The sequence below is a fragment of the Salvelinus sp. IW2-2015 genome, unplaced genomic scaffold, assembly GCF_002910315.2.
Source record: "Salvelinus sp. IW2-2015 unplaced genomic scaffold, ASM291031v2 Un_scaffold1967, whole genome shotgun sequence".
Taxonomy (NCBI): domain Eukaryota; kingdom Metazoa; phylum Chordata; class Actinopteri; order Salmoniformes; family Salmonidae; genus Salvelinus; species Salvelinus sp. IW2-2015.
Genome location: NW_019943320.1, coordinates 32157 through 50928, shown reverse-complemented (window position 1 = coordinate 50928; position 18772 = coordinate 32157). Strand labels below are relative to the sequence as shown.

The window sequence follows — 18772 nt, the reverse complement described above, 5'->3', positions numbered from 1 at the left end:
ACATGGGCAGACAAACAACAAACAACAACATGGGCAGACAAACAACAAACAACAACATGGGCAGACAAACAACAAACAACAACATGGGCATACAAACAACAAACAACAACATGGGCAGTCAAACAACAAATGACACCATGGGCAGACAAACAACAAACAACAACATGGGCAGACAAACAACAAACGATAACATGGGACAATTTTTTCAGTCGTGCACAATAAAAGGACACATCCAGATCAACAGTAATAAATAATATATTAGCCACTCTAGAAGTGGAGCTGTTGCTCAGTTTTTTCATAGAGTTAACGTAAGCTAGCTAGCAAATATAGCAAAACCTGTGGTTATGTTGCATAGCAACCAGTCTAGCAACAAGACATTTTTCCGGATTACACATTACACACAGAAAAGTGACATTTGAGACATTTCAAATTATATTCAAGTTATATTATTGCCTGTGTACAATGTTGTAAAAATGTGCAAATAGTTAAAGTACAAAAAATGTAATGAATAAACATAAAATGAACAATGACCATTGTTATGTTTGTAGGAAAAAGGGGGACGCTTGCAAGCTGAAGAACACCATCCCAAACGTGAAGCACGGGGGTGGCAGCATCATGTTGTGGGGGTGCTTTGCTGCAGGAGGGACTAGTGCACTTCCCAAAATAGATGGCATCATGAGCAAGGAAAATTATGTGGATATATTGAAGCAACATTTAAAGACATCAGTCAGGAGGTTAGAGCTTGGTCACAAATGGGTCTTCCAAATGGACAATGACTACAAGCATACTTCCAAAGTTGTGGAAAAATGGCTTATGGACAATAAAGTTAAGGTATTGGAGTGGCCATCACAAAGTCCTTACCTCAATCCTATAGAAAATTTGTGGGCAGAACTTAAAAAGTGTGTTTGAGCAAGGAGGCCTACAAACCTGACTCAGTTACACCAGCTCTGTCAGGAGGAATGGGCAAAAATTCACCCAACTTATTGTGGGAAGCTTGTGGAAGGTTTCCCAAAACGTTTAACCCAAGTTAAATAATTTAAAGGCAATGCTACCAAATACTAATTGAGTGTATGCAAACTTCTGACCCACTGGGAATGTGATGAAAGAAATAAAGCTGAAATAAATCATTCTCTCTACTATTGTTCTGACATTTCACATTCTTAAACTAAAGTGGTGATCCTAACTGACCTAAAACAGGGAATTTTTACTGGGATTAAATGTCAGGAATTGTGAAAAACTGAGTTTAAATGTATTTGGCTAAGGTGTATGTAAACTTCTGACCTTAAATATGGGTTGTATTTACAATGTTGTTTGTTCTTCACTGGTTGACCTTTTCTTGTGGCAACAGGTCACACATCTTGCTGCTGTGATGGCACACTGTGGTATTTCACCCAGTAGATATGGGAGTTTATCAAAATTGGGTTTGTTTTTAAATTCTTTGTGGATCTGTGTAATCAGAGGGAAATGTGTGTCTCTAATATGGTCATACATTTGGCAGGAGGTTAGGAAGTGCAGCTCAGTTTCCACCTCATTTTGTGGGCAGTGTGCACATAGCCTGTCTTCTCTCGAGGGACAGGTCTCTGCAACGGCAGCTTAGCGTGTAGGTGTCTCTCTTCTGCGCTTTCTCTACTTTCTCCCTCTCTCCTCTTTCTCTCTCGCCTCTTTCTCCCTCTCTCCTCTTTCTCTCTCTCTCCTCTTTCTCTCTCCTCCTCTTTCTCCCTCTCCTCCTCTTTCTCGCTCCTTCTCTCCTCCTCTTTCTCTACACATTTTATTCTTATTTCTCCACCTCTACTCTATTTCCCCTATTCCTCTCTTGCTTCTGTCCTTTTCACCCTTTATTCTTCTTCTCTTTTCCTTTCTCTTTCGAGGAGAGGCAGATTTTGACTTGCCGTTGCTACTGCAACGTGTAGCTTAATGTGTGTGTGTGTGTGTGTGTGTGTGTGTGTGTGTGTGTGTGCGTGCGTGCGTGCGTGCGTGCGTGCGTGCGTGTGTGCGTGCATGCATGCGTGACAGTGGTAGCGCAGGTTCCAGTAAGATATATTACACATCACTCTCTTCATTTAGGTTTATGAAAAATAAAACTTGAGGTGACCCATTTCTCACTGGGGCTCTCACATACAGAGCTGAGTGACATTTATTAACTCAATGTTCTGTGCTGAATGTTCTCATGAGCTCCTTCTGTGCAAGGCAGCTTCTCCTCTCCACAACTGGAGCACATGTAAAACTGTGTGGTCAATTAGACTAAAAGATTGGGTGAAATGTTATGGTTATGTTTGGGCGGCAGGAAGCGTAGCAGTTAAGAGCGTAACCGAACGGTTGCTGGTTCAAATCCCAMAGCCAACTAGGTGAAAAGTTGGACTATGTGCCCTTGACCAATGCACTTAACCCTGATTGCTCCTGTAAGTCACCCTGGATGAGCACGTCTGCTAAGTGACCTAAATGTAATGGTGATGTTGTGGTGAGAACCGAAGACAGACTCATGACATATGAAGTTAATTAAGTCACTGTCATTATTTTGATTTTCAAATAACACATGTTTTTATTGGTGAGAAATCCAACAAGTCAAACCCTGATCGGTTTCACCTGTCTTTGTGCTTGTCTCCACCCCCCTACAGGTGTCGCCAATCTCCCCCATTTTCCCCTGTGCATTTATACCTGTGTTTCCTGTTTGTCTGTGGCCAGTTAGTACTATCAGAACTCAGGATAAGACCCAGATGAAGACAGCAAGAATCACAGATGTTTATTTACCAAACAGGCAGAGGTTCGTAATTGGGTCAAAGTCAGGAAGGTACAGAACAGCAGGCAGGCTAAGGGGTCAGGGCAGGCAGAATGGTCAGAACAATGGAAACTAGGAAACAGACATTTGAGAAAAACAGGAAGACGGGAAAGCACGCTGGTAAGAACTGACAAGACAAACTTTGCAACAGACAAACAGAGAACACAGGTATAAATACACTGGGGATAATGGGGAAGATGGGCGACACCTGTGGGGGGTGGAGACAAGTACAAAGACAAGTGAAACAGATCAGGGTGTGAGGAAGTATAGAAAACCACAATAGCTTTATGATGATCACAGAAACCTTCTGAAAAGATGCCAGATTTTTTTCCAGACTTTTTGACACTTTTAGAACATTTAGAACATTTAGAACTTTTAGAAAATGTAGAACTTTTAGAACATTTAGAACTTGTAGAACTTTTAGAACTTTTAGAACATTTCAGACTTTTAGAACATTTAGAACATTTAGAACTTTTAGAAAATGTAGATCTTTTAGAACATTTAGAATATTTAAAACTTTTAGAACATTTAGGACTTTTACAACATTTAGAACTTTAGAACATTTAGAATATTTCGAACTTTTCGAACATTTAGGACTTTTAGAACATTTAGAACTTTTACAACATTTAGAACTTTTACAACATTTAGAACTTTTACAACATAAAGAACATTTAGAACATTGAGAAGTTTTAGAACATTTAGATCATTTAGAACGTTTAGAACATTTAGAACTTTAGAACATTTTGAAACTTTTTAGAACATTTAGAACTTTTAGAACTTTTAGAACTTTTAGACTTTTAAAGAAATTTAGAACTTTTAGTACATTTAGAACATCTTAGAAACTTTTAGAACACTTTAGAACTTTTAGAACATCTGAATGAAATGTTTAGAACATTTAGAACTTTAGAACGTTTAGAACATTTAGAACTTTAGAACTTTTTAGAGTTTTTTAGAACTTTTTAGAACTTTTAGAACATTGATAGAACTTTTTAGAACTTTAGAACTTTTAGAACTTTTAGAACTTTTAGAACTTTTAAGAAATTAAGCATCTTTAGTAATTTAGAACTTTTAGAACTTTTAGAACACTTAGAACACTTTAGAACATTTAGGAACTTTTAGAACTTTTAAGAAACTTTTAGAACATTCTTACTAGAACTTTTAGAACTTTTAGAACTTTTTAGAACTTTTAGTACCATTTAGAACATTTAGTACATTAGAACACTTAGAAACTTAGAAATTTTAGAACTTTTAGAACTTTTGAACTTTTAGAACATTTAGAAACTTTTAGAACATTTTAGAAACTTTTTTCGAACATTTAGAGTATTTAAGAACATTAGAAACATTTAAGAACTTTTAGAACTTTTAGAACATTTAGAACTTTTAGAACATTTAGAACTTTAGACTTTAGAACTTTTAAGAACTTTTTAGAATTTTAAGAACTTTTAGAACTTTTAGATTTTAGTATGACATTTAGTACATTTGAACACTTAGAACTTTTTGATCTTTTGGAACTTTTAGAACTTTTAGAACTTTTAGAACATTTAGACATTTAGAAATTTTAGATAAACTTTAATTTAGAAAATTTAGAACTTTTAGAACTTTTGAACATTTAGAATTTTTCGAACATTTCGAACTTTTCAAAACATTAGACTTTTAGAACATTTAGAACATTTGGGACTTAGAACATTTAGAACTTTTAGAACATTTAGAACTTTAGACACATTTCGAACACTTAGAACTTTTAGAACTTTTAGAACTTTTAGAACTTTTGAACGTTTAGGACGTTTAGAAGTTTAGAACATTGAACTTTTGAACTTTTAGAACATTTGAACTTTTAGAAATTTAGGACTTTTTAGAACATTTAGAACTTTTAGAACATTTAGGACTTTTAATAACTCTTAGAACATCTTTAAAACTTTTAGAATTTATTAGAACATTTAGAACTTTTGTGAACATTTAGACTTTTTAGAACATTTGGGATTTAGAAATTTGGACTTTTAGAAACATTTGGGACTTTTAGAACACCTTTAAGAACTTTTGAATATTTGAACATTTAGATTTAGAACATTTAGAACATTTAGAACTTTTTAGAACTTTTGACCTTTTTACAACATAAAATCAAGTATTTCTTTGAGACTGGGCATGTGCTGTATTTATCATCACTGATAACGGCAGATTTGACCTATTATTCTAGAAAAGAGGAGAAAGGAAGAAAGACATGGTAATCTGAATCAGAGTGGAAGAGAGAGAGGACAGAGAGAAGACAATAGAGAGAGACAGAGAGAGACAGAATAGAGGAGAGAGAGAGAACGGAAGAAGAGCAATAGAGAGGAGAGAGTTGTGAGCGAGAACATAGGAGAGAAGAGAGAGAGAGAGAGAGAGACAGAGAGGAGACAAGAAGAGAGAGTGTTAGAGAGACATAGAGAGAGAGAGAGAAAGAGAGAGAGAGAGAGAGAGAGAAGAGAGAAAGGAGAGAGGAGAGAGGAGAGAGAGGAGAGAGAGAAGAGAGAGGAGAGAAGACAAGAGACAGAGAGACAGAGAGACAGAGAGAAGAGAGAACAGAGGACGAGGACAGAGAGAGAGGAGGGTCCACTTAAAAAGGCGGGGTTACAGCAGCACCTAGATCGTCTTCACAGGTTCTGTCAGACCTGGGCTCTGACCGTTAACCTAAAAAAACCTAATAAAATGATATTCCAAAAAAGGTCCGGAAATGAGGATGACAAAAATATATTCTATTTGGACACAGTTCTATTAGAACACACCAAAAACTACACATATCTAGGACTAAATATCAGCAACACAGGTAGCTTTCACATGGCTGTGAATGAGCTGAGAGACAAAGCAAGAAGAGCATTCTATGCCATTAAAAGGAACATCAAAATCGAAATTCCAATTAGAATCTGGCTCAAAAATGTTCAATCAGATATAGAACCAATTGCTCTATATGGCAGTGAAGTATGGGGTCCACTCTAATAATGAATTTACTAAATGGGACAAACATCCAATTGAAATATTGCATGCAGAGTTTTGCAAGACTGTATTGCAAGTACAAAGAAAATCTCAAAATAACGCATGTAGGGCAGAATTGGGCCAATACCCCCTCCTCATTCGAATAGAAAAAAGAGCCATCAAATTTTACAACCATCTAAAAACAAGTGACCCCGAAACATACCATCACACAGCTCTACAATGTCAAGAGATGAAACCAGAGAAGAGTCCCCTCAGCCAGCTGGTTCTGAGGCTCAGTTCACCAACACAAACAAACCCCATAGAGCCTCAGGACAGCCCTCAGAAAAACTGGCCCAACTAAATCATCACAAAACAAAAATAAAAATATATCACCTATTGGAAAGACACCACAAAAAAATCTAAGTAAACATCAATGCTATTTGTCTCTAAACAGACAGTACATGGTGGCAGACTATCTGACCACTGTGACTGATAGAAAACTGAGGAAAACACTGACTAGGTACAGACTCAGTGAGCACAGTCTGGCTATAGAGACCAGTCGTCACAGACAAACCTGGCTGCCCAGAGAGGACAGGCTGTGCTCACTCTGCTCCAGGGGAGAGGTAGAGACAGAGCTGCATTTCCTATTACACTGTGACAAATACTCAGACCTAAGAGAATATTTATTTCCCAAAATTATAATTCAATACAAAGAATTTGAAACTATAAAAGATGAAGAAAAAATTAAATATTTATTGGGTGAAAAGCCAAAATGTGCAGTTTTGGCAGCCAAATATGTGTCCTCCTGCCATAACCAGAGGGACAGCCAGTGAAAAGTGCAAAGTAATGTTGATAATATTTCTTGTTTTGTTTTGTCTTTCATACCAGGTCATATGTCTTCTCAGTCATGTTGACACTGGTCTACTACCATGGCATGTGTCTTCTCAGTCATGTTGACACTGGTCTACTACCATGGCATGTGTCTTCTCAGTCATGTTGACACTGGTCTACTACCATGCATGTGTCTTCTCAGTCATGTTGACACTGGTCTACTACCATGGCATGTGTCTTCTCAGTCATGTTGAGACTGGTCTACTACCAGGTCATGTGTCTTCTCAGTCATGTTGACACTGGTCTACTACTGTTGCTTTAATGTATTGTTGTTCTGATTAATATTGTTGTTGTAGTTGTTGTTAATGGTAATCCCATGTCCACTACTACTATTATTATTGCTGTTGGTCCCACCATTTATTTATATATAAATATATATATATTTTGTATATATATATWTTTTTTTTTTCCTCGATATGTATACTTTGACAATGTAAGTAATAATGAACTTGCCATGTCAATAAAGTCAATTGAATTGAAAATGTAATTGAGAGAGAGACAGAGACAGGAGAACAGACAGAGAGACAGAGAGAGAAGAAGTAGAGGAGAGAGAGAGAAGGAGAGAGAAATAGGAGGAGAGAGTGTGAGGAGACATGGAGAGAAGAGTTCAGAGGGGCGAGAGAGAGAGAGAGAGAGAGAGAGAGAAGAGAGAGAAGAGCACAGACAGACAGACAAGAAACAGAGACAGTCAGAGGGACAGACAGACAGAACAGACCATGACAGACAGAACACAGACAGAACAGACAGACAGACAGACAGACAGACAGGGACAGACAGACAGACAGACAGACAGAAACGTGGTGTCCTCATCCGCTCAGTGAGACTGGCTCTCCAGCTAATGCAGCTAGGTAATCATTACTAGCTGCTCCTTTTTAACCTGCTGAAGCAGATGGCCTCATTCAAGCTCAGTATGCATATTAAATGACTGGCGTGGAAATATTGCTCCCTTCACATCTCCTTCCCCACCCCTCCTACCTCCCCCATCCCTCTCTCCCCCTCACACCCTTTCTCCCTACCTCCCTCCCTCTCGCCCTTTGCTCGTGCTCTCCTTCAAAACCTCCCACCACTCTTCCCTCCTAACACTCTCCCCCGCCCCTGTTCTTTCTCCTCTCGACTCGTCTATTCATCGTCACCTGGTTGGTGAATATTATCTGCCTTCTATCCCCCTCTCACCCCTCTCACCCCTCTCCCACCTCCCCCCCCATTTCTCTCTGCCCCCTCTCCCCTTCCTCCTCTCCCCTCTCTCTCCCCTCCCCCTCTCATCCCTCTCCACTTCCCCTTCCTCCCTCTCACCCCTCTCCCACTCCCCTTTCCCCTCCCCCCTCTCCCACATTCCCCTTCCCCTTCCCCCTCTCCCACTCCCTTCCTCCTCTCACCCCTTCCCACTCCCCTTCCCCCTCTCACCCCTCTCCCAAACTCCCCTTCCTGCCTCCACCCCTCTCCCACTCCCCTTCCCCGCTCTCACCCGCTCTCCCACTCCCCTTCCTCTTCTCCACCTCTCCACTCCCCTTCTGCTTCTCACCCCTCTCCCACTCCCCTTCCTCCGTCACCCCTCTCCCACTTCCCCTCCCGCTACTCACCCCTCTCCCACCCCTTCCTCCTCTCACCCCTCTCCCCTTCCTGCCTAACCCTCTCCCACTCACCTTCCCTCCTCTCCTCTCTCCCCCCTCCCCATTCCCCCACCTGACCCTGGCGATGCATCCCTGGTGAGTGTTATTTGTAACTAGAAGGTATGTAGGGCTGTTGGATGGTACACAGAAGAGCCTAAGGGACTTGGAGTGGTTAACCAGAAGAATTCTCTAAGGCTGTTGGGTGTGTAACTAAAGGATTCTTTAGGCTGTGTGTAGTCGTGTAACAGGATTCTCTAAGGGATTTGTGTGTGAGAACAGAAAGATTCTCAAAGGGCTTGGTGGTAAGCAGAAGATTCTCTAAGAGGGCTGTTGAGTGTGATAAACAGAAGGATTCTGCTAAGGCTGTTGGGTGTGTTAACCAAAGGATTGCTCTAAGGGCTGGTGTGTGAACAGAAGGATTCTCTAAGGGCTTTTGCGTGTGTAAACAGAAGGATTCTCTAAGGCGGTTGATGTGTAACTGAAGCGGATTCTCTAAGACTGTTGCAGGTGTAACAGAGAAGGATTCTCTAAGGGCTGTTGAGTGTGTAACAGAAGGATTCTCAAAGGGCTGTTGGCGTGTTAACTTAAGGATTCTCTTAAGGGCTGTTGGGTGGTAAACAGAAAGATTCTCAAAAGGCTGTTGGGTGTGTAACAGGAAGGATTCTCTAAGGTGTTGAGCTGTTGTTACAGAAGATTCTCTAAGGGCCTGTGGGTGTGAAACAGAAGGATTATCTAAGGCTGTTGGTGTGTAACAGAAGATTCTCTAAGGCTGTTGAGTTGTACACAGAAGATCTCAAAGGGCTTGTGCGTTTAAACTGAAGGATTCTTCTAAGGGCCTGTTGGGGTGTAACAGAAGGATTCTCTGAAGGGCGATTGGGTGTGTAACAGGAAAGGATTCTCTAAGGGCTGGTTGGGTGTGTAACAGAAGGATCTCTAAGGGCTTTGCGGGGGGTAACAGAAGGATTCCTCTAAGCTGTTGGGTGTGTAACAGAAGGATCTTTAAAGGGCTGTTGGGTGCGTAAACAACAGCATCAGCTCAAGATTAACTTTCTCTGCTGCTTTTATTGATCCAGTACATTTCACCCTGCTGGAGAAACCTTTAAGTCTATCAGCCTCTAGAAGAGCAGGACTGCCTCATCATGACAACTTAGTAGGCGTCTGTCTGTCGGTCTGTCTGTCTGTCTGCTCTGTCTGTCTGTCTGTCTGTCTGTCTGTCTGTCTGTCTGTCTGCTCCTCTTCCCCATCCCCATTCCCTCTCATCTCTCTCCTCTCTCTCTTCTCTCTCTCTCTCAATCAATTCATTCAAATTCAAGGGCTTTATTGGCATGTGAACATGTGTTAACATGACAAAGCCAATGAGGTAGATAATATAACAAAAGTAAATAAACAATAAAAATACAGTAAAACATTACACAGACAGAATTTGCAAAACAATAAAGACATTTACAAAATGTCATATTATGTATATATACAGTGTTGTAACGATGTACAAATGGTTAATGTACAAAAGGGAAAATAAATAAGCATGAATACGGGTTGTATTTACAGTGGTGTTTGTTCTTCACTGGTTGACCTTGTCTTGTGGCAACAGGTCACACATCTTGCTGCGGTGATGGCACACTGTGGTATTTCACCCAGTAGTTATGGGAGTTTATCAAAATCGGGTTTGTTTTCTAATTCTTTGTGGATCTGTGTAATCTGAGGGAAATATGTGTCTCTAATATGGTCATACATTGGGCAGGAGGTTAGGAAGTGCAGCTCAGTTTCCAACTCATGTTGTGGGCAGTGTGCACATAGCCTGTCTTCTCTTGAGAGCCATGTCTGCCTATGGCAGCCTTTCTCAATATTAAGGCTATGCTCACTGAGCCTGTACATAGTCAAAGCTTTCCTTACGTTTGGGTCAGTCACAGTGGTCAGGTATTCTGCCAATGTGTACTCTCTGTTTAATGCCAAATAGCATTCTAGTTTGCTTTGTTTTCTTGTTAATCCTTTCCAATGTGTCAAGTAATTATCTTTTTGTTTTCTCATGATTTGGTTGGGTCTAATTGTGTTGCTGTCCTGGGGCTCTGTGGGGTCTGTTTGTGTTTGTGAGCAGAGCCCCAGGACCAGCTTGCTTAAGGGACTATTCTCCAGGTTCATCTCTCTGTAGGTGATGGCTTTGTTATGGAAGTTTTGGGAATCGCTTCCTTTTAGGTGGTTGTGGAATTTAATGGCTCTTTTCTGGATCTTGATTATTAGCGGGTATCGGCCTAATTCTGCTCTGCATGCATTATTTGGTGTTCTACGTTGTACACGGAGGATATTTTTGCAGAATTCTGCATGCAGAGTCTCAAATTGGTGTTTGTCGCATTTTGTGAATTATTGGTTGGTGAGCGGACCCCAGACCTCACAACCATGAAGGGCAATGGGTTCTATAATTGATTCAAGTATTTTTAGCCAGATCCTAATTGGTATGTTGAATTTTATGTTCCTTTTGATGGCATAGAAGGCCCTTCTTGCCTTGGCTCTTAGATCGTTCGCAGCTTTGTGGAAGTTACCTGTGACGCTGATCTTTAGGTCTCTCTCTCTTTCTTCAGGGTAACCAAGAGGGGCCAGCCCCCCCGGAAGCGATGGCCCAGCCCTACCCCCCAGCCCAGTACCCCCCCCAGAACGGCATCCCAGCGGAGTACGCCCCTCCCCACCCCCACCCGCCAGCGGACTACACGGGTCAGAGCACGGTGGCAGAGCACACCCTAACGCTGTACACACCCACACAGACGCACAGCGAACAGCCCGGCAACGAGAACAACACACCCACCCTCACAGCCACACTATCGGTGAGTGAAGAGTGATACAATCACACACTCACAGAAAAACACTCACGCGCACAAGCACACACACACACAGGGCGTACACACACACCCACCACGTTCACCGTAAAAAGGTAATACCGTAGGTCTGTGAGGTTTGTAAGGAGGGGAGAAAGAGGGGGCTGAGCCTCCTTCCTTGATAAGGCTCACTCCTCCTCTGCCATCTTTTCAATTTGCTGTTAAATGTAATTTAGTTCTTATTTTCCACACCACTGTCTAGACAGATCCGGTGTAATAGAGAGAGGGGAGAGGGAGTGATGGAATTCTTGACAAAGACCGATAGAAAGGGAGAATCAACATAGACCAAGTGTGAGAAGAGAGAGAGGGGGAGAGAGAGAGGGGAGAAGAACGAGAGGGGAGAAGGACCAGACCAGAGTTTCAGACAGACAGACCAAAGAAAGATTCGCTCGCCCCCAAATCTGAAACTCCACTTCAAAATCAGTAGGAGAGGGGATGGAGAAGGAGTGAAAGAAGAGCTGACAGAAAGAAGAGCGATGAGGCAAAGAAGAGTAAGATAGAGAAAGATATAGTTCTGCCATGAAGTCATGTAGCTAGTTGTAAAGCAGCTGGTTTATGTACTTGACTATATTTACTGTACTGTATGTGGTTGGACTATATTTGGTGGACTATATTTACTGTACTGTATTTGTGCGATTGGAACTATATTTTACTGATTACTGTATGTGTTGGACTGAAATTTAGTACACACTATTAACTCAGTAAAATCATATCTTTCATCACAACTATAACTGACAGGCATAAACCCACAAGGTAGGTCTCTGTTTGAAATCCATTCCTTTTAACACGTTTCTTGTCCCCCTAAATAGTCTGTAAAAATTGTCAATTGGGGCAATTTAAACATTTCGCAAGTGTCTTGAGTTTAGCTGAAAACGTCGTCTCTCGTCCATCTATCCCTCTCTCTCTCCCCAGCTATCCTCTCTCTCTTCTCCATCTATCCTCTCCTCTCCATCTTCCTCTCTCTCTCTCATCTATCCTCTCTCTGCTCTCCATCTATCCTCTCTCTCCATCTAAATCCTCTCTCTCTCTTCCATCTATCCTCTCGTCTCTCCATCGTCCTCTCTCTCATACCTGCCATATCCTCTCTCTCGTCCTCTATCCTCTCTCGCGCTCATCTATCCTCTCTCTCGTCCCACGATTCCTCTCTGCTCTCTCAATCTATCCTCTCTCTCTCTCCATACTTATCCTCTCTCTTCTCCATCTATTCTCTCTCGCTCTCCATTCTATCTCTCTCTCCTCCATCTTATCCTCTCTCTCTCTCATCTACCTCTCTCTCTCCAATCTATCCTCTCTCTCGCTTCATCCTATCCTCTCTCTCTCTCCAATCTATCCTCTCTCTCTTCCATCTATCTCTCTCTCTCTCCACTATATCCTCTCCCATCTATCCTCTCTCTCTCCATCTATAACCTCTCTCGTCTCCATCTATCCTCTCTCTCTCCATCTATCCTCTCTCTCTCTCCCTCTATCCTATCTCTCTTCCCTCGATCCTCTATCCTCTCTCTTCGCCCTCTATCTCTTCTCTCTCCACCTATCTCTCTCGTCTCTCGCCTTCTATCCTCTATCCTTCTCTCTCTCTCATCTATCCTCGCTCTCTCTCTCTCATCTATCCTCTTCTCTCTCTCCATCTATCCTCTCTCTCTCTTCCCTCTATCCTCTCTCTCTCCATCTATAACCTCTCTCTCCATCTATCCTCTCTCTTCAGCTATCCTCTCTCTCTCTCCCTCTATCCTATCGTCTCTCTCCCAACACCTTCAGACACACAACTATCGCTCTCTCTCTCCCTGCTATCCTCTCTCTCTCTCCCTCTATCCTCTCCTCTCTCTCTCTCGTCTCTCCTCTCTCTCTCTCTCTCTCCCGCTTAATCCCTCCTCTCTCCATCTATCCTCTCTCTCTTCCTTCTATCCTCTCTTGCTCTCCCTCTATCTGATCTCTCTCTCCCTCTACTCTCTCTCTTCCCTCTATCCTCTCTCATCTCCATCTATCCTCACTCTCCCCCCCCCTCCCTCTCCTCCTCTCCCTCTCCTCTCCCTCTCCTCTCCCTCTCCCTCTCTACTCTCTCTCTCGTCTCTCTTCTCTCTCGTCCTCTCTCTCTGCTCTCTCCTCTCTCTTCTCTCTCTCTCATCTATCTCTCACTCTCTTCGTCTCTCTCTCTCCTCCCCCACACTATATATTCAAGTTCCTTTTCTCCCTTAACTGTTTGAGTTAGGAGTCTCCGACTGTTTTGGAGGACTTGGAAAGAGTCCACAGCTAGACAGTATAGAAGCTGATAGAGTTTCAGCTGTGAGCATTTGTCAGCTTTAAATTGACAGTCACTTTAAAGAGTATTTTGAACAGGAGTTGGAATAGAGTAGAGGGTGAGGGAGGGAGGGAGGGAGGGAGGGAGGGAGGGAGGAGGAGGGGAGGGAGGGAGGGGGGAGGAGGGAGGGAGGGAGGGAGAGGAGGGAGGAGGAGGGAGGAGGAGGGAGGGAGGTTTAATTTTACCATTAACCCAATGTTGGCGCACTGCCTTTTCAGAAATTACACACACAAATGTGTAACTTTCGTTAAATTTAACATAAAAAATAATAAATGAATAATAATATAAAATTACATTCAGATTTATTTCATTAAGAAAAAATAGCTCCCCCTCCTCCACAAAAACAAATTCTCCTTCATAAGTCCCACTTCTCCTCGAACACAGTGGGGAGATCTTTTACAACTCAAAATTCCACTTTTATTCTCGCTTTAAACTAATCCTTTAAAACACTCTTTCTCTTACCAATATCCCTCGTCTGATCTTTTTTTTCTACTCAGAAAAATTGACATCTTCGCTTTCCCAAATAAAATGTTAGATTGCACATTTTCTTTTCCTTTGCTTAATGTAATTAAAACCCCAAATAAAAACAGAGTTATTGAAAATTTCCTCTACAGCTGTGAAACACAGCTCTAGGATTCAAAACAGAGGTTTTAAGTCTCTGGCAGCTCCATAAAACGTGAAAAACATTGTTTCTCTCTATTACAAAAAGGACATCCATCTCCAAAATCGAATAAATGACGTATACAAAAGCATACTGCAATGATGCCATGGAACACCCCAATTTGCATATCACTAGTAGCCACTAGTACCGGTGGCTTGTACAGTGCTTCCCATGCTGGCTTTACCTTGTCGTTTTTCTGTTTTTCTTTTTATTTGTATGTAAAAACCTTGACACACCCCTATATAACTCCGTCACGTCACCTCATCCAAACTCCCCCTTCCAACCCTCTCAAAATCATAAAAAAGTATGAAGCCTGTCTAACTCTGTGGATATCAGGTATATCCTTAGTACTGCTCTTACTCTGGGTATCAGGTATAATCCTTAGTCTGTCTGACTCTGGAATCAGGATTAATCCTTAGTCTGTCTGACTCTGGATAATGCAGGTATATCCTTAGTCTGTCTGCTCTGGATATCAGGATATAATCCTTAGTCTGTCTGGACTCTGGGATATCAGGTAATAATCCTTAGTCTGTCTGACTCTGGATATCAGGATATAATCCTTAAGTTCTGTCTGACTTCGGGATATCACGGTATCTTAGTCTGTCTGACTCTGGGATATCAGGTATATATCCTTAAGTCTGGAAATGGGGTGTCTTCATCATGGTGCTTTTTCTTGAACTCTTGACATATATCCACTCTTCTGTTGGACAGAACCGTCCTGGAACTTCCCAGCAGTTGTCGCGACGTTCCTTTTCAGACTCAACCAAAAATGTCAACCATAGCCACAACATAAAAATGTAGCCCACAGTCAAATTAAACATCTAAAGCAAAATAAATAAAAAAACAAAATTAAAACAAAAAGAAAAATAAAAAAGTTAAACAAAAAAATACAATATAAAGAAAATAAAACTCTACAGAAAAAATATAAGAAACAAAAGACAATACTTAACAAACAAAGAATAAACAAGTACCCACTTCTTCTCTTATGTGGCAGCCATGTTAATAGGTGTTGTGCCCCAATCAGCTCGGATGTAACTAGTTGTACACATCCAGTCTTGTGCCCCAAACACCAGAGGTCCCTCCAGCAGCCAACTTCTGACTCAGCCTTAGTGTGTCTGGACACCTTCATTAATACCCCAAACACTAGAGGTTTCCTCACAGCCAATTACTGACTCAGCCTAGTGTGTGCTGGACACTTCATTTATTACCCAAAACACTAGAGGTCCTCCCGCAGCCAATACACTGACTCAGCCCTTAGTGTGTCTGGACACCTTCATTATACCCAACAACTAGGGTTCCTCCAGAGCCAATGTACTGGACTCAGCCTTAGTGTGTCTGGACACCTTCATTATACTCCAAACCCTAAGAATGCCTCTGTAAAGCGGAGGTACTCCATCCTTAGAAATCTGGCTACTATCAACCAAACATGTTGCCTTCTTTAAATCTAATCCCCCTACCTTCTGTAATTCCAGACCTGCCACCCCTCTGCACACCTCATTTTTCGGTCCATAAAGCAGCCTTTGAATAAACTGAAACCGGAAAGCAGCAGCCCTACTAGCAAGATGTACAAGACCTTGTCCACCCACGTCTTATGACAAATACAAAACACTTTGTGGAACCCAATGATATTTACCCCCCCAAAAAAAATCGACAATAATTGCCAGTATCTTGGTCAGAAGGCCAGACGGTGGCTCTGAACATGACAACTGATGCCACAGTGCAGAGGCAACCACATTGTTAATCCGATCAACCATGAGACTCAAACTATCCACCTCCGCTTCCTTTTTCACCAAAATAACTACATCAGCATAGGCTGAGAGACGAATAGGAGGAATTTCCTCTGAAAGGTTCACCCCTTCAATGCGACTTCTAATGATATTTAGTAGTGGCTCTATTGCAATGGCATACAACATTCCAGACAACGAACACCCCTGCCTAATTTACACACTTTAAAAGGAGCATTCAAGCCACCGTTAACTTTCAATACACGTTCAATGTCACCATATATCACCCTGATCATGGCAATAAAACCAGAGCTGAAACCAAAAGCCTCCAAAGTGCTCAACTCAGTCAAATGCCTTTTCCTGATCAATTGAAATTAGACCAGCATCCAACCCAATAGCCGTAGAGACGTCCCAAAAAATACAGAATCAGGGAAATGTTATTCCCTATCTACCTGCCACTAGGACTGGTCCGTGCGATTTGCCCCATCACCTCCATCAGCCTGTTGGACAAAGCCTTGGACAGGTTCTTATAATCAGTGCACAGTAAGGCCACCGGCCTCCAGTTCTTCACCTCCATAGGGTCAACCTTTTTTGGCAGTAGGGTGAGGACAGCCCTTCTGCAGCATATCGGTAGTAACCCTCCGGTCAAACTATCGTTAACTATTGCTAGCCAATCCTCTCCCAACATAGCCCAACAAGACTTAAAAAAGTCAACAGGAAGCCCATCAATACCCGGTGCTCTTCCATTTTCCAGGCCTTTTAATGCAGTGTAAAGCTCCTGCAAAGACAGTGGTTGCTCTAGTTCAACCTGAGCTTCTACAGTCACCTGTGGGAGTCCACCAAGGAACTGCCGTGTCTCTGATTTATCCTCCTGGTACTCACACTTGTAGAGCTCAGCATATAACTTTACTGTCCTCTTTCTAATTCCACTGGTAGAGCTCAGCATATAACTCTACTGTCCTCTTTCTAATTCCACTGGTAGAGCTCAGCATAGAACTCTACTGTCCTCTTTCTAATTCCACTAAGTAGGTCAGCATAGAATCTTACTGTCCTCTTTATAATTCCATTGTGAGCTAGCATAGAACTCCTACTGTCCTCTTTATTTCCACTGGTAGAGCTCAGCATATACTCTACTGTCCTCTTTTAATTCCACTTGTAGAGCTCAGCATAAACTTACTGTCCTCTTTCTAATTCCACTGTAGAGCTCAGCATAGAACTCTACTGTCCTCTTATCTAATTCCACTGTAGAGCTCAGCATAGAACTCTACTGTCCTCTATCTAATTCCACTTGTAGAGCTCAGCATAGAACTCTACTGTCCTCTATCTAATTCCACTAGTAGAGCTCAGCATAGAACTCTCTGTCCTCTATCTAATTCCACTGTAGAGCTCAGCATAGAACTCTACTGTCTCTATTATTCCCTTGTAGAGCTCAGCATGAATCTCTACTGTCCTCTTATCTAATTCCACTTGTAGAGCTCAGCATAGAACTCTACTGTCCTCTATCTAATTCCACTTGTAGAGCTCAGCATAGAACTCTACTGTCCTTTAATTCCACTGTAGAGCTTCAGCATAGACTCTACTGTCCTCTTTCTAATTCCACTTGTAGAGCTCAGCATAGAACTCTACTGTCCTCTTTATCTTCCACTAGTAGAGCTCAGCATAGAACTCTACTGTCTCTTCTAATTCCACTGTAGAGCTCAGCATAGAACTCTACTGTCTCTATCTATTCCACTTGGGCTAGTGAGCTCCTGTCTAACAGCTGATGTGCAATGAAATTCATTATTTTGTCTCATTATTTTTTCTAAACCAGAAAATTTTGGATGAGGCATCTATTTCAGAGATTCCTTGACACTTACTTCTCACCAATGCCCCCAGTGGCTCTGATACCCAGCAGGTCTGCAACTGAGGCTTTTATTCTCTGAGGGCCTGAATATGTCCTCAGATCTCCTGTGTCTCAACTAATCGTCAGGAGTTCCACTATTTTCAGACTCGCAGATATTCATTGTACTGGTGATATCTCTGTGACATTCTTCGTGTGCTGTTGACATAATTGTTAAATCTGGATTTTTCCCTATATCCCACCACGTTGAAAAGGAACATAACTGTCCTTTTAGAGACCTCCACCTCTCCCGGAGAAAAAAACTTAAAACATTTATTGAAGTTAGGCATCACTCATAAAGTTATATTAAAATGTCAGTATGCCACTTTTAGGTTTTACAGCGTAATGTACCCACCTCTGCTTATTAAACTATGATCCAGAATATCTCACTGGGGTTTTAAGAAAACAGCGTTAATGTACACCACCTCTGTTAATTAAACTATGATCAGAATATCTCACTGGGGTTTTTACAGCGTTAATGTACCACCTCTGTTATAAACTATGATCAGATATCTCCTGGGTTTTATTATCTCACTTGACTACAACCTGAGATTGATGGCTCAAAACAATACAACTGTCTAACCTGTCCGAGAGATGGTGTTCTCATCTCACATTAGTAAATGTGTACTTCCTGTGCCTCCATGTTGGCTCCAAACATCACACAGTGTTACAATAAAACCTATCTACCTGGTCAGAGAGATGGTGGTTCTATCTCACATTAGCCATTGTATGGTCGCTGTGCCTCCATGTTGCTCCAAACAATCAACAAGTGTTCACAATAAAACCTGATCTAACCTGGTCCCAGAGAGATGGTGTTCTTCTTCACATTAGTCCATGTGTACTGTCCTCGTCCTTCCATATTTGCTCCAAACATCACATGCATGTTTACAATAAAACCTATCTAACCTGGCCAGAGAGATGGTGTTCTATCTCACATTAAATCTGTGTAACTGTCCTGTCCCTTCCATGTTGGCTCCAAACATCACAAGTGTTACAATAAAAACCTATCTAACTGTCCAGAGAGATTGGTTTCTTCTTCACATTAGACCATGTTGTTTACTGTCTCGTATACTCATGTTGGCTCCAAAATCACACAGTGTTTACAATAACCTATCTAAT

General features: G+C 41.7%; 1 protein-coding gene across 1 annotated transcript in view; it reads left to right on the top strand.

Moving 5' to 3' along the window:
• Positions 1-18772, top strand: part of LOC112072580 (RNA binding protein fox-1 homolog 1-like) — a 42717-nt gene that overhangs the window by 5604 nt on the left and 18341 nt on the right. The window contains exon 2 of the mRNA XM_024139971.2: positions 10803-11042. Within this exon, the coding sequence (XP_023995739.2) occupies positions 10803-11042 (240 nt within the window). The remainder of the gene's footprint in view (positions 1-10802; positions 11043-18772) is intronic.